General features: G+C 38.1%; 2 protein-coding genes across 3 annotated transcripts in view; one reads left to right on the top strand and one right to left on the bottom strand.

The window, feature by feature from the left end:
• Positions 1-10321, top strand: part of LOC106519202 (adhesion G-protein coupled receptor D2) — an 80337-nt gene extending 70016 nt beyond the window's left edge. Inside the window, exon 24 of the mRNA XM_014010761.1 lies at positions 8016-10321. Within this exon, the coding sequence (XP_013866215.1) occupies positions 8016-8153 (138 nt within the window). The 3' untranslated portion in view covers positions 8154-10321. The remainder of the gene's footprint in view (positions 1-8015) is intronic.
• nr5a2 (nuclear receptor subfamily 5, group A, member 2) overlaps positions 9814-16559 on the bottom strand; it is a 75498-nt gene continuing 68752 nt past the window's right edge. For both annotated transcript variants that reach the window (XM_014010762.1, XM_014010763.1), the window contains exon 7: positions 9814-11821. In XM_014010762.1, coding sequence (XP_013866216.1) covers positions 11574-11821 — 248 coding nt within the window. In that variant the 3' untranslated portion in view covers positions 9814-11573. The remainder of the gene's footprint in view (positions 11822-16559) is intronic.

Here is a 16559-nt window from a genome sequence, read left to right as displayed (position 1 = left end):
GTCCCAAATGATGGCCAGGTATCACACAAGAACCATCTGATGATGGGTAAAAGTAAAGGCTTTTGTACAAAGTATTAGATAAATTTCAGTAAATGTGTTCAATACTTTTTCCCTGTGCCATTCCACATTATCACAAATAACTTCATTTCTGGACATTTATGGTTTGATTTCTTTGTATGTATGGATCACTTGGGTTGTTAACGACATCTGTTGAAAATTTCATGTCATTAGCACCTCTAGTAATATATTTACTGAGAAAAAATGGTGACTTGTTCAATACTTATTTTACCCGCTGTACATCTTAAAATCAGCTTCTAGAGCTACATCATCAAACTAAAAGGTTTGTTGTTGTTTTCAGTTAGCAGTGTGTGACTAATTTCTGAACTTTGTCTTACAGTTTACTATTGGAAACTTAGTTATTGTATTTTTGCTGTCATTTTTGTGGCCACATTTTTAAAATTAATTTAAAATTTAAAGGCACAATGTGTAGGATTTGTTGTTTTCAGCGACATCTAGAGGTTGAGTGGTTGAATCATCCTCCCTGGTCCTCCCCCCAACCCCACCCCCTGCTTCCAAACACAAAGGAGTTGCTACGGTGTCTCTCAGGTGTCAAAAACCTTTGATAATTCCAACCGCGATGTCTACCAGCAGCTTCAGGGCTAGTGATGTTTCAAGTGGTAAGATTATTAGCTTTAATAAGTAAAATTATYCCAGCTACAATGACAGACAACAAATATTACATTTATAGTATTACAACTAAAACCGTTTTTGACACCGCCACCACAGTTTGTGCTTCATGAGCCTTCGTAGACAAGATGGCAGTGCAAGATGGCAGCTGCCTGTAGGACGACTCACGACCATGGAGATATAAACAGCTTTTTATAAGGTAAAAATAATAAAACAAGGTCTTTGTCTGCAATGATTAGACATGTTTTTTTTTATTATTGTCATTAGTGATTATCTCGATTTCTGCTAAAAGAATTGACAAAATCCTACACACTGTGCCTTTAATATTGAGAAAAATACATTGAAATAACTCCTGGGAACTTTTAATTTTTTTTAAATCAGGGATTTTTTTGTTATTAGTTTCTACTGTATTGTTATCCAAGCATTAGAGAAAGAGGTAAAAAGCTTTGAACAGAAGTGCTGTCACACACGATTTAGTTTGTGCAATGTTGTTGTGTTTTAGTGGGAAGGAAGGGAGTTGGTCATGGTGATACGGAGGTAGACCGACAGAGATCATCCTGGTGTTAACATTAACAAGCTCTATGGCTCCACTAGGCCCCCCGACACATAGTGCAAAGCTTACTTACTATTGACCTTATATGGTCTTTGCAGGAAGTGTTGAACTTTATCATCGCTACACTGATGTCTGAAGCGTATAAGTGGAACTTTTGGTGGGACAGCGTGACAGCACAATGACATTTTCGTGAGCTGTGCATGGGTGGAGGTGGGTGGGTGGGATGGATGGACGGATGACTCCGTATCCAACCCCACTGGGGAGAGGAAGTTCCTATCAGAACACAACAGGAAAAGCACAGAGCAAAAACAAGTGCATGTCTTTTTGCACATTAAACCACTTCCTGTAGCACTTGGACTGCTTCCCCATTTGCTTTCAGCCTCCACCTTTACACACAGTTTCACCTCTTTTTTGGAAGACCTAGAAATTGATCATGTCTTTCAATGTTCAATGTGTGGATGCAGTATTCTGATAAGTAACATACTCATGCAAAGAAGAGGCTTCAGTATTCATTTTAAATAGGCACATTTTTTAAAAGAATGCACAACTTTTAAATCCCTGTTCTTATGTCCCATATGTTTGGAACCCTGTACAGACCACCAATCTGATTTATCGCTGTGACTTGCAGATGTGATGAGTATCGTAGAATACAAGTGCCATATAAATCCCTGTTCCATGACAGATCACAAGCCCTGCATCTGAACCCAGTGCCTTGATCTTCATCCAAGAACAAAAACAAAGAGACAAAAGGTGTGTTTGGGACTAGTGCAGGAAAATGTCTTTTTAAAAGGGACAGGAAGTAGCAATGCCAATACGTTTTGTTAAAAAAAGTCAACTTAAACTTTTCTGTAGGTTGTTTACAGTATAGACTAGTTAACTGAACATATATTTGGTTAATTTCCTACACATATTGGAGATGCAGCTCTTGTAGAGCTCTTGTAGAGACTGTAAAAAATATGACTTCCTTCCTGAAAGGCAATATCCTGTTTATGTCTGAATGCAGGTCAGGAGAGGGGTATAGTCATCCCTACCTCCTCTACCGTCATCGTCTTCCCAATTCCCGATGATGCAGGATGTTATGAAATCCTCTGACCTTATTTTGAAGAGAAGTTCTATCAAAGGATGACTCCTCACTAAGCAAAACACTAAACCCAAAGTTATCTTCAAGGGGCACTCATCTTCAATGTGTTTAAATGTGGATTTAATTATACCATGCTTAGAAGTAGTAAAGTGCTACCATTTAACCATGTCTAGTTATTTGTTTTCTATTCTTTTTTTTTTTGTTTTGTTCAAAAAGAAAATTGCTAGAAGTCTCTTTTATCCACAAAAAAACAGTTATCACTATGTGAAAACAGGCTTGTGGCATATTTTGCATTTTTGCCTCTCTACTGGACGTAAAAACCTGTCACTTACTCCTAAAATGTATCTCAGTTGCTTAAATTTGCTTCTTTTTTATTTTATTTTTATTTTTAACAGGCAGTTGCTGCTGCTGTTTTCAACGTTTAATTTAAAATGTTATGTTCCCATCTCCTAAATATTTGCTTGGGAGCATGTACTAGTGATGAGTGGTGTCCGATGGGTGGGTTGATGAGAACGGGATGGGGTGGGGGGGAGCTAGTGGAGCATCCTTAGGTCTCCAGGCGAAGTCATTAGGATGGCTCCTCAGTTTGGAGATGAGACAGCGTGCTCTGCACACACTGGGCTCATTGAAGATGCTCCCCTGCCTACTTAGAGGATCCATTATTTATAAGAACTTTTTTACAAATTCCAACTGACATTTTTATCAGTTATGAATGTCAGTCTGGGTGTGAATTGAAGAAAAAAGTGAAAATGTTGATAAAACACACTGGTTTATATCCCAAAGCAAATATTTTACAATTTTACAATGCTATTACTTTTATCCTTTTTTTGTTTTTGAAACAGAAGTTTCAAAGTGAAAAGGAAAAAAAAGGGAAGATTTTATTCAAAGGATAAGCCAATTATTCAGTTCAGCTTTAAAAACATCTTTAAGTCTTTAATTTGAAGGAATCCCTTCTAGCAACAAATTTGGACTTAGTATAAATTTCCAAATTTTCCATACCTTGCCCCCACCACACACACACACACACACACACACACACACACACACACTCTCTCTCTCTCTCAATGTTTTTTTTTTTTTCATATTTGGCTGGAAATTCCTACTGATTCACAAAACTTTGACAGCAGATATTAGCAGTGACATGAAGATCACGACTAATTATAAACAGAGTAATTATTCAGAATAATTGTGAACACATTGTGCAGTGTTGGAGGCTTCTGTCTGCTTTCTACAACAGTGATCTCATGCAGGTCTGGCTGGTCCATATTGATCAAACTGCTGCCCTGTGCTTTGGTGTCCACAGCCTCAGRCTTCACACCTTCTCACCTCAACCTCACCTTACATCACTCACCTTACATTAGGCTCTTGAGTTTGATCTGTGTTGTTAGACCCTGCCACGTTCTGTGAAAAAGCACTTGTCAACATAAACGCCATGCTGACAAGTTGACACGGACTCAAAAATTCACTTACTGTCAATCTTACATCAGCAGTTTTTGTTTTTATTCTTTTTTGGATATTTTTTACCATGAAAACATTGTTGCTCCTGACCTCCAGAGCTTTGCTTGCTTTCCCTGTTTGTGTTTTCCTCATAATGATGAATGATATGCGTGGAACATCATCTTCTTAGAATAAATGTAAACATCATTAGCTTGTATTTTATTTTCCAGGCAGCCTTTTCTACATTTATGCATACACAATCAATCTCTGAGCAGCTCCATTATTGCAGGGCTTTTAAATGCTTTGCTCAAGGGCACCTTTGCAGTGATTGTCTAACCCAGCCAATTGTTTGCCTCTTCTTTTAACCTCCCCACTTATTTTATAGCTGGTAGTTATGTGGTGTTCATGGATGACAAATGCTCTGTCCTGACACTATTCTCCTGACTCCCTAAAGCTTATGTAGCTTCTAGTGATTTCACAGATTTGAAGTGACTTTTGGTTGTTTCATGCTAATCAGAAACAATTGGCAACAAATCAGCTAAGTGTTACAATGTTTACAGTAACTATAAGAAGGTTTATTTCATATAGTACAGTATGTTTGAAATGTCCTCATCATAAAGTGTTTCATGTGGTGGTTTTAAAACAATAGGGATATCTGCTTTGACTCAGGAATAAATGCAGATTGAAACAATGGTGTGATCTGAGGCAAAACATAAAGTAGTTCTAATTAGGACTTGGTCATAGTCCAGTAATAAGGGCTAAAGCTGCCTTACAAAGCAGARCTTGGCATTTTAATAACACTCAACCTAAGATTAGCCCAAACAAAACCCCAAAAACTTCTAACTGTTCACAGTTAAACCATAAGGATTCTTGAAAATTGCAGCCATATATTAGTGGCAATTTAATCAATTAAAGAGACATATGCCATCGACATGTTGTGAGATGTTCAGTTCAAAATAAGTCTTTGAAGACTGTGTTGAGAATGACTCTCAGCTACTACCACACAAACTTTAAACTTCAAATAACAAAGTTATGTTATTCAAAGTAAGTTATAAACATTTTTAAATTGGCAATGAGCTGTGGCAGCCATTTGATTTGGATTAATTCCAGATCTCAACCAGTTGTAAATGTACATCCATTGAATACTTTCTGAAAGTTTCAGTAAAATCTGTCCAACAGTTCATAAGATCATTGGTTAACATAGTGTTTACTGTGAAACATAATGCATTGTTTTATTAAAGAGTGTTGCTTACTGTCTGTGTGTTAGGATTGAACATCAGCTATTACACCAAATTTGAGCTCCGTATCTGTAAAATTAGAGAACACTTGAAATGTAACTTAATAGAACTCAAGCGTAATTAATATGAGCATGAGCAAAACTTTAATCTGAAAATCAGCGAGGCACTTGTAACTGCTCATGTATCCTGCTGTCTTTTCTGCTGGAGGCTTTTCATGTTTCATGTATTAACAGCAACTAAAATGAACATTACACTATCAAATTGTGTAAACTGTAGGGGCAAGTAGTGGCTCAAACACAAATCAGCAAGTTAAACTTTATTTCGTACATTTTGTGTATTTTTTCCCTGATAGTTTTTAAATGATTTTTTTATTGTTTCTAATATGAAAATGCTCAGAGGTCAGACTACATTAAAATGTAATGTTTTAATGGGATTCTGAAGTTGATGAACAGTGTTTTGAAATGTATTTTGTCACGTTATTACAGACACTACATACCTCTTTTTGTCACTTCCACGGAGCGCTGCTTTTAATTTTGTCTAAAGAAAGGTCAAGATTCCACATGCAGTCATTCACCAGCATTCACCTTCGCCACTTGGCTGAGGTCTGGCAAGATTAATTCTTTGTGTCTTGCCAGCTTTCTATGAGCCAGGTTCATATTTCCCACAATGGAGGCTAACAAACACAGGAGGAAAGTGTGCGTGTGTGGTTTTCATTTTTTTTTTGTAAAGATATTGGTGCAACCATTTTAACAGGACGACTCTGTTTGAATTAGACGTTCTAACCCCCCGCCTGCTAAATGGATTTCTAAAGTGGCTGTAGTTGGAGACTTTCAATTGGATGCAACCTTGAGTCCTTTTTTATGTGAGCTCTGTAGGATTTAAGTGCCGGTATAACATGAGCACGAGTGAATGCATGCTCCTCATTTTTTGAAATTGAAAAATCTCCGAAGGCTCTACCCTTTGTGCAGGCAATTAATGGAATGCTGGCAGCGAGGTTCAGGTGCTTAAAAGTTTTATTTTTTCCCCCTCTCTCGATCTTTTTTAATGACTAATAAAGGATAATCATTGTAGAAAAAAACACTGTAATGCTGTAGGCTTCCTCTTTATGCACAATGATGTATAATGCATGCTTTGAAATGAAACGGCAGCGGCCTTCGAACCCTTCCATCTCCGAACCTTAGTGTATTTGTTTTGCATGCCATAGTGAAGCTTTTGCATAATAATCGTGAGTGTTCCCTTTAACAATGCTTGCTTAATAATTTGATCTTTACATTTTTAAAGTTTGTCCATCAGGCCGCTGAACAATGGGTCCCCCAGTTGCTTTTTGGTGTAAGTGATTAGAGTGTTGGCTAATTGCCTCTCTGAAGAGTTGTTCTGTTTAGGTTTTATTTATTTCTTTTTTTCTTCATGCTCTTCATCTGTGCATGTCCACTAGTTATACTTTATAAACAGATAATTTTATAACGAATATAAGTTGCAAGGGGAATCATTTAAAAATGTCAAAAAAGTAATGTTTTGCAAAGATTTTGCTGGTATAATTAAACCCTTAATTCAGAAAAGTATTTAGCATCTTTATATTTTTCACCAGATTGTTTACTTTATTTTATGTTTTAGTTAGTAAAACCAGCAGAAAAACTTCCCCTTGTGATATTTTAAAGCTTATGGTAAAGTTTATTGTTATAATCCAGAAAACAAATTCTATTAAAGACAAATAATATAGAGTAAACTCTGTGCTGTGATCTGTTCTAAAGTCCCTGATTGGTGTCCTGTGGTAGCCTTTATGCCAAGCCGCCATGTGAGCTGTTGAGCCTCAGGGTCTGCCTCAAACTGGACTTCATAGCAAATATATTTATTCCAGCATTCGGCTTCACGTTTTCCCACAATCTTGGAACACTTCCCAAAGCTTTGCTCTTGTTTTCTCTTTCCTCCCTGCAGTCTCGTTCCCTTTGACTCTGCTTGACAATGCAGGGAAACACACAAGCACATCTCTGTAAACATGAGTGATGTGGTTCCAGAGTTTAAAAGCTTCACATAACACTGGCAGACGCAACTTGGGGCTGTTTGTGTGATGGAAAGGAAAAATTGTTTAGAAACTGACAGGACTATATGTGAGAGCAAACAACTAGCTCTGTGTGTTTGTGTTGCTTTTGGCAAGTTATGTGTGTGTGTGTGTGTGCGTGTTTTCTCTCTGTGGTTATCTTTTGAGTTAGTTGGTTTGGAGCTGATGTCCACCTTCGGGGATGCGCAGAGCGTGCATTTCTGAGTATTTTCACCTGAGGCTGCACTTGTTAGAGTCTGTGTATAAATGTATATACATTATTTATACAAATTCAGAGCGAGTGAAAGCAGGTTTAACACATTTACAGGCAGGAGGCCAGGCACTGCAAGCCAAGCTCCAAGTGAGAATTGCAACGCTGTGCGCCGGGAATCGAGCTGGCCGCTTGCTTGTCTGTCTGTGACTGGCATTTTTAATGCTTCATGTCAACACCTCTAACATCTGTACTACCTCAGCAATCACACTAGTCTTCATATCACTTACTTACTTACCTATATTTAGTTATCCTTTTTTTGGTATTTTAGCAGTTTGATTTGAAACGAAACATTGGATCTATTACTGTTTATTTTGTTTTCTGGAAATTCAGAAAAGCTATTATTTCTCATTGAGTTTAGAGACTGTGTTTTAAAAATATCTAAGAGACAGACAGCAAGTGGAAATAGAGTTGGAAGGAACAATTAATAACCACAATGTAATGAAAATGATGCATCACCTGTATGTTTTTATACATTTTAAAATAGTGTTTTTATTTGTTACAAACAATTTTGTAATAGTAAAAGTTTGAATACAAGATGTACTTTAATTGTGTTTATAAATAACTTGAGAATGACATCTGTACTGTTGTAGGAGTTTAGTGAAAAGTTTATAAACTAAATCTAAAATGTTGATAGTCCTTTTATTTTATATTTGAAGTAAATTCACGTCTAAAGTTCTGTAAAGTTTCTCGTCATTTCCCACATGCAGAGGTCTCCTGCTGTAGATGTGGATGCTTTACCACCTGGCTGTCTTCTTCATGTTCCCATGGAGCTCGAGTTCGCAGCTTCCTGTTTTCCTCGCAGTCCTTCATCTTCAAAAAGCCACGGCCTCGTAGATGTAGACTGACACGGCTGACTGCATGTTGACTCTTGTTTCATTGTGAGAAGGATTTGTAGCTACTCTTTGTACAATGTTTTTATTGTTTTAAATCATGCCTTCCTTTTTCTACCTTTTGAAATACATTGTCTGTGGTCAATGATGATGAAATTTGTGCTCATCTGTGTTGCTGAGAAATAGATTTTTTTGTCGGTTTAGAAGTACTTTCAGTGAAGGATTCACCGTAAGCAGAATCTTTTTAAATGTTTTTAATTAAGTCTTTTTTCTTTCTACAAGGACATTGTATTTTGATAATATAATATGTTTTTTTGCCTTTTTTCTGTACAGAAAAAAAATCACATTGTCCTGTTTGTGAACTCATTGTGTAACTGTGATTTATCTGCAGGATCTTTCTGCTGAGGACATTTATATGATCTTCATCTGTAACCATCAAATACATTTTCTTTAGATGTCAGCAGAAGGATATTGAACAAAATGGATTTTTTTATCTACTACATTTATAGCTACATTTTTTTCAGTCAAAGCTATATAATGTCTTATTCCATCAAGTTAAGTTTATTATGTAATATATTTTTTCTAGTATTAAACAAGTGAAATGAAAGTAGAATTACTGTTTAGAGAAACTGAGAATTTGTTGGTATTATAAATATTTATTAAAATGTGAAAAAAATCTGTCCAAGAACAAGTGCTACTTGGAACATTCAGAAAATCTGCAATGTGGGTGAAAGTCAGATGAATTGAAAAGAAACAATATTTAGAAATTTAACTTAATATTTCTGCCAAATACCTGTTAATGTTTTATTTTTTTCTCTTTTTGTTTTGTTTGTGGTTTTTTTTGTATAAATTGAACTGAATTGTTCTTTTTTTTTAAATAAAACTAAAGACTCTTTGCAAACATTTGGGTCTTAGACGTTTCTCCCTCCTCATCATGAAGCTTGGAACTTTTTAAGTTTTGAATTGAGAAATATCCCATAGGAGGCAAAATAACTTCAACTACACCCAATATGCCCAACAGCTGTTTTTCTTTCTCTTTTTCTTGCAGGGAGGGATTCTCCATAGGGTGCAAGGCCTAACGATTGTGAAAACTGCTGGTTTTGATTGTTTTGCAGCAAACAGCTGGATTATGACAGCAGAGTCACCAAACACACTTCCTCCTAATTTTACAGATTCATAGAACAGCTCTTAGAGCTGAAGCAGACTTGTATGTGGTGTGAGGTTTACCTTCTAGGGTATCTGTGCAGGATTTAAACAAACAACAGAGAAGATTGTCTGATCAGGACACACAACAAATGAGGTGAAGAGATGGTAAAGCTCAGAATAAGAATGGACTGAAGGGAATTTTCTGTACATTAAACATGCCACTAAAATAATTTTGACAGTTGCATCGATCATTTATCAAAATGTGAACAAAATGAATGAATAAACATGTTGCAGGAAGCAGAATAAGGGACACTTTGATAAAACAGCAACAACTACTGTATTCTACACAAAGACAAACTCAGCTTCAGAAAAAAGCAGACTGTTATAAGTGAGGGGGAAATGATTCATTCTGCTAAATTTGGGCACAAGATTTAAAATCACAACTCATGGGAAATATGCAGTCTTTGGTAAACGAGGAAACCAGAAAGAATTATTTTCAGGTTGTTATCCAGTAAGAAAAAAACGGATGTAACACAAATATATATATATTTTTTCAACGCCTTACATACAATGCTTACAGATCTGCATGAACATTTAAAGAACTGGAAAAAATAAAAATAAAAAAATTGTATTTTTGCTCCAGACCTGCATCTCAAAACCACTCATGGAAACAAAACAGAGAGCATGCTACAGTAAACAAATTTATTCTGGCGTTGAAACCTCACGCCATGTAACACAAATATGGTGACCCAGTGACGCAATAAATTATCTTCATTATTATTAGGCGTAACCAGTGACATACTGTACATCGATAAAAGTTAAAGAACTGTAAATAAGAAAAAGCGAAATAGATTTACAAAAAAAGCGAAGTGAAACAATATTCTTTTGACAGCAATGCTAAAAAAAGGTTTGAATGCCAGCAGACACAGAAATTAAAATTGTCTCATTTCCCTTTGATTTTAGAGTCTCACGACATAATTTAAGTACTGTTCAAAAACATATTATAAAAGAAACTTGAACACTGTACACACACCAAACAAAACAAATAAGAGGAATCCTTTTCTCATTTAGCTGATTTCATTTTTTTTTTTTTTTTTTGGAAATCATTGCAAATTACGCTTCGTCACAGTTCTCTCCCATATGACCACATGAATGTAAACACCTGTTGAATTACTCATTCTTTTATTTTTTTACAACATTAATACTTCATATATATTTATATATTTTTACATAGTCTTATTCACATCTGCATGTTAGCTAGCACGGTGATGAAATAAGGCAAGACTCACGTAACCTTGACATCACAATTCCCCCCATGTTTATAACACTGATTATGAAGTTATTAGTTGTTCCCTTTCCTCTCTATGGAAGAAGGATTGGGCCGATCCTTCTCCCTCTCCAGAATCACTCTAAAATATAAATGATGGGTGTTTTGTCCTCCAAGAAAAAGGGCTAGGATTACAGTTATCTTGCAGACTTTATTAGATGATTTTATTTAACACTGCTCTGTCTGAGGTACATAGGTAAAGAGGATTCTGGGGATGTGGAGTGAGATATGGGGGGCAACAAGGTAACCATGACAAGCGAAAGAAAAACACATTGTTTTCTTTAAGCCTATAGCATTTTGTTCAGTAATGACTGTTCCTATTGTAGACCTTTTTTTAAAAAATCACCAATCCTCCCTTCTCATCCAGACAAAGCTACTGATGTAGACGACACGTGGGAGTTCAGAAAACAGATCTTGCGGTAGGTAAGAGTCTCTTGCCTGGTTGGCTGCATGTCCGTTTGACTTTACAGTACCGACAACGACTGGAACACAGTTTCACTGAGAGAACACACGAGAGGGTCGTTGACTTGTAGTTATAAAGCTGTTTGAAAGGTGGGCAGTGGTACGGAGCCGCAGTTACCAACACATCAGTGCTAAAACACTTAGATGGGCTGTTAATTTTTTCCGGTTCAACCCGGCAGCCTGATAGTCCCGGTGAAGCAGATATTGCCATGAAAACGTGGAGTTTGTTTCAAGTGTCTTTTTATCCCCTYAGTACTGCCTTTTCTGTTGTTGTCTTTTAAAAAATACAATAAAGGGATCTATATGATGTCTACGCACACTGTGAGTCTTGAAATGAGCTCAGGATAAATAAGAGTCTCGGATCTCCACCCACCCTCATCGCCKTACAGTCAAGTTTGAGCTGGAGGTTTGGTTTGGTTTAAACGTGTTGTTTTGGCCACATGGAAAATGTTCTTGCAGCTGCATTTTGGGGAGGGTTGGGACAGTCCACCCCACCCTCGTTAAGCTCGTTTTGCGTGCAGCATTTCGATGAGCAGGTTGTTGCAGGGCACGTCGCCGTTCAGGTGTTTGTAGTAAAGGTACTCCTCGGCCTGCAGGCTGATGGCTCGGATCTCGGGCAGCCGAAGGAGCAGCTGGCCGAACTTGTCCGTTTGCTGAGGGTAGTTGCACATGACGTAGTCCARCAGCGCCGCGTTGACCTGCTCCTGAACGCTCTCCACCAGGTGGAAGTTCTCCAGGTTCTTCACGTCTGCGGGAGGAAGCACGAGAACGTTTAGCAGAGATACAGTATTTAAGGATTGGTTTCTTATTAGACACCAAATGTTTGGGAAAATGTCCTCATTAATTAGTTGATGATATTTGAAGTTTTCTTTTTTCGTGTGTGTGCGTCTCACTTTTAAATCGGCTTAAAATGCATGACGAAATGTACCCCTCTCAGCCCCCTCCCCTCCCCTCACCCCCATCTTCACTTTTTTTCTACCGAACTGTCTCCTGGGATGACCGTATAGAGGGAATCAGGTAAAAGCAAGGTTCTCTAGAGAGATCAGTTTCCCCAGGAGTCAATGAATTATGTAGGGCAGCTATGGTTGTGTTAGAGCTACAGTTCCTACTTTACCAAACAACCTCACTGTCTTTAAATTTTTTTTATTTTTTGTTTTGTTTTTTCAGAATTCATTCAAAGCTGAATGTCTTAAACTCAGTGTCAAAGGTTTTTGGGGGCGTAAACGATCTTTAAATTTAAAATAAAACCAACGTTGTTTAAAAACTTTTTTTTTTTACTATTAATTGTGCAAAATACATTGCCCATCTTTCCACAATCCTACCTTTCTGCACAGCTATAAGCACTTTTCCTTGACAATAATAAGCTCACTGGGGCTTTGAAGAGATTATTGCAAGACAAGACAAAAATTTGCTAAATGGATAATGGTAAACCAGAGCACTCCGTGCACTCGTCATGATTATGAAGCAAGGGAGAGCAGAATATCTAATCAGTTCAAAGCTCTCCCTCTCTCTCTCTTTATGTGTGTACATGTGTGTGTGTGTGTGATCTTTTATTAATCTGTTTGACCCTAGGTCGAGTGTGCTCACAGTGGGCGACTCTGGGGTGACACGACTCCTGTGTATATTTGCCACTTCTGCACAAAAAAAAAGTCTAAAATATTTAATCCTTTGGACATTTCTCTGTAGACACTAATCTGTAGAAATATTATTTTGTTCTGTTCCACGCAGTACCTCCGTTTGACACGCACACTCACACACCCGCCACATCCACCCACCGAGGGCATTAGGAGGAAGGAGGGGGAGATAAATCAGCAGCTAATGAGGTCTAGAGAATGAGAAGTAGGTCCTTCAAGGCACTTCCATCTACGATTCAGTCTACCATGCTATTACAATCCATGTGTGTGTGTGTGTCTGAGCTGCTGTGCACTATATGCGTGTCCTAGCTCTGACCTCTGCGTGACATGGCGGGGGGGCTAAATAAGGCCAAGAGGAGGGCAGGCGCAGGGGGAGGGGTGTTGCTGGTGACAAAGGAGCCTCCAAACAAACATGACACGGGCTTTTTCCTGCTGCCACTCAGCCGTCTGACCTCCTGTCAGGCTCCAGAGCCAGCTCCCGCACCAGCAACACCTCTGAGCGGCGGGAACGCAGCCTTACATAAACCGCACAGTGCGCTTTCAGCATTTACACACAGACATCCTACGCAGGTCAGCAAGGTGGGTTGGGGCGGGCTTGTTTTTATCTGTGCGCGTTAGACCGACACGGAGGAAAAGTTTGTGCTGCAACATCATGAAGTTGAGTGTAAATACTGAAAAAAAACCCCACAAATTTCCTTGATTTAAATTTGCTTTCTGTCAAAACTGCAAAAGTCAAGCTGCAAAGGAACTGATTTAAAGGTCTGCACTGAACTCTCTCACATGYTTGCCTTTAAAGGATCTGCGGAAGGGAACAGAATTTTAGCAAATTCAAAACTTTTCTAAAATCGGGATTTTTGTTCATTTCTAAACAGAAAAAGAAATCTTGGATGGTGTGGCTTGTATTTTTGCTGGATATAATGTGTTGCTTATTTGCAACATAAAGTGCTTTCAAAATAAAGTTTAAAATGGCTTAATATGCAATAATATAAATGTACAGTATATCTTTCATCATAAAAGATACGCCTTGCAAACATTTGTCATGCAAAAATAAAAAGTCATATATTCTCTATACACATTTTAAAAATACATTTAAAGCTTGAAAATAACACCTGTAATGTTTCAAACACACTTTACATGTCTTCAGTTTAAAGTCGTAAATTTAGCTGAATGTTTTTGAAAAATCTGAATCGAAGAAAAATCTGTAATGACAGTTCTTGATGTTACCTTCAAGTCACAGTTAAAACATAAAATGGCAAAAAGATGCTCAAGATCGGAAAATGTCTGATTTTAGCTTTTTTGTTTTGAACTGAGCAGTTCTCAACTAATGATTTAAAAGCAGTTTGAATAAAAAAGAAACAAACAACAACAGAAGAAAGCAACTGATCAATGATTCCCAGACAGCATCAGGATGGAGTATTAAATGCGTTAAGCACTCTCCTCTCTGCCTTCAGTGCCTCCGTCCCCTCCTCCTCCTCCTCCTCCTCTTCCTCTCCATCTCCTCCTTCAGCCACTGTGGGACTAATTATCAACTTTTTTTTCTCCCCCCACATAAAACAGCCACAGTTTGTTGGAGTGCCGTGTCCGAATACTCAAATGGAAACCCCGAGGTCCCACAGAATGCACTGTGTTTCATTTGACGGCCGATCATGCCGAAGCCGCCACACACACACACACACACACACACACACACACACACACTTGCACAGAACCCCTGACATCTCCGCTGCGCTTTTTAATTAGACTGGATCGGCTCTGCTCTGTGCGTGCCCGTCTCTGCGTGTACCTTCACACACTTTGACGACCCTCACAATCAACCAGCTCCAGAGACACACACACACACACACACACAAAACATACAGACACCCCACATATTTACTCAGGCAAATGCTTGCACTATTATTCCACTCTGATCTCAGAGATGCCTCACAGAGTGGACCATGTGGTGTGAAATCACTCAAGTCAAAGTTCAAACTTTAAAAAGGCGTTATAGTTCAAAGTTAAAGGGTTAAAAACATGGCGCAAAAGACACAAAATAGAAATAACAGCCTGAGTGATTTGGTACTTTTATTATTCTGGCCTTTATTAAAATACAAAAAGTAATAACAAATTTGGCATAATAATTTCTCAAAAAACGGTCGATAAATAAAAAAAAATTAAACTTTTCTTCAAAAAAAAGATGACGTTCTTTTATTTTCTGCCTTTCCATTTCCTTATTACTCCATAACCTGCCCTGTCCTCTCTGCTGGAGACACTCTTCTATGGTCAACAACCAATATATGCCAAAATATCCCCACAGTTTCCCAGATTACACTTTTATTGTCCCAATCAATAACCTCCTGAGTCACATACTACCACTTCACACCTCGACTTTCACGTTTCACAGCTTGCTTTTTTTTCTTCCTTTTTCTAGCTCCAGAAATAACACATAAAGCTCCTGAGTCATAAACTCTTATTGAGTGAGATGCTGTCAGTAAACTTGGCCAATTAAATGTGAGTGAAAGACAAAATGGTTACTTCCTGTGAGGGCGGGAACGAACAGCCCGGCTTTTCCAATCCGAGCGTTCCACTGGCATTTATGTGAGACTATCACTCTGTGGCACGGTTTACTACAGTAGCGGTGCTTCAAGGAACGAGGAGTTGAACTCGAGTCCCAGCGAAGTCCTTTTAATTGCATCACACTGGATTGTTACTCAGTTAAAGCTGCCCACGTCTACTTTGTTCATTATTAATTGACATCAATCAGAGGTGCAGACGTTGACAAAAGAGACCCAGTGAACTTTGACTTGGAAAGAATCAAGACTTCATGGAGGATTCACAATAGGGGAAGTATATTGCTACATGTAAAAGGTAGAAAAAACATGGAAAAGGGCAGCAGGTTCAACAAGAGCAAATAAGAGCCACGGAGCAAGGGTCATTGGCCGCATGGTTAACAATACGACTTAACCAGGCTTTTATCAGAGTTGTTTCACTGCCTCCAACATATACGCCTGGTTTTGTATTGGAGAAAATATGTTTTTTTTTTGCCCTCGGTGCCCTTACGCTGTCATAAAGTCATGAGGCACTCACACATTGCGGAGGTTTCTTATTTTCTTTTGTTCCTAAAGACATTTCTTCTTCTCTGTAAAAGTATTACAGTCCTCATCTTCTTGTGCTTGCCAGAGATCTCAGCTTCCCTGCTTTTGCACACACAAGTCCCATTTAGGAAATTCCTATAATATTATCATAAAAGAAAAAAAAGTGTTTACAATGTTTTATCCATTGTCACGTTGATTTTAGTATTAGGTCAAAGTCAAAATCAAGACCCTTATTCTCTGTTTTAAAACCTGATTGTGGATAAATCTCAGTTCTTGACTTTCCTGAACATTTTAAACCCTTAAATAAGGCCTTGTTAGGCTGTGATCAGTGCCTTTTGTCTTAACCTTGTTGCACCAGCACATATTACCATATAACTTACTTGCCCTCAAGCTAACATAGTGCCCAATGTCTAGAGGGCCAAATATTTCCCAATGCAAAAAAACAAACAAAACAAACAAAACAAAAACAGCTGTCCTTTTATTTGGAACTAGGCCATTTTTTGCGGGAACTGTTGTTGTCAGAAAGTCAGAATCAAGCATTAGGGCTCAATTTGCGTATCGGCCCTCTCTTTAGCCTCTCATGAGACCAAATGCCATGCAGCTATGAAACAGAATTATGCAGGTCTGGTCCAGTTGGGTATATATTAAGTCAGATTTAAACCTTCCCCGACAACGTAGCTATTGTTGTTAAGCTAAACAGGTAGCGGCTGGTTGAGCTCTGTCGCCTAAGGATGAGTCGGCAGGCTCAGCAGGCTGGTGTGTGTGTGTGTGTGTGTGT

The sequence above is a fragment of the Austrofundulus limnaeus genome, unplaced genomic scaffold (assembly GCF_001266775.1).
Source record: "Austrofundulus limnaeus strain Quisiro unplaced genomic scaffold, Austrofundulus_limnaeus-1.0 Scaffold73, whole genome shotgun sequence".
In the NCBI taxonomy this organism is placed as follows: Eukaryota; Metazoa; Chordata; class Actinopteri; order Cyprinodontiformes; family Rivulidae; genus Austrofundulus; species Austrofundulus limnaeus.
This window is presented reverse-complemented; position numbering and strand designations above follow the sequence as displayed.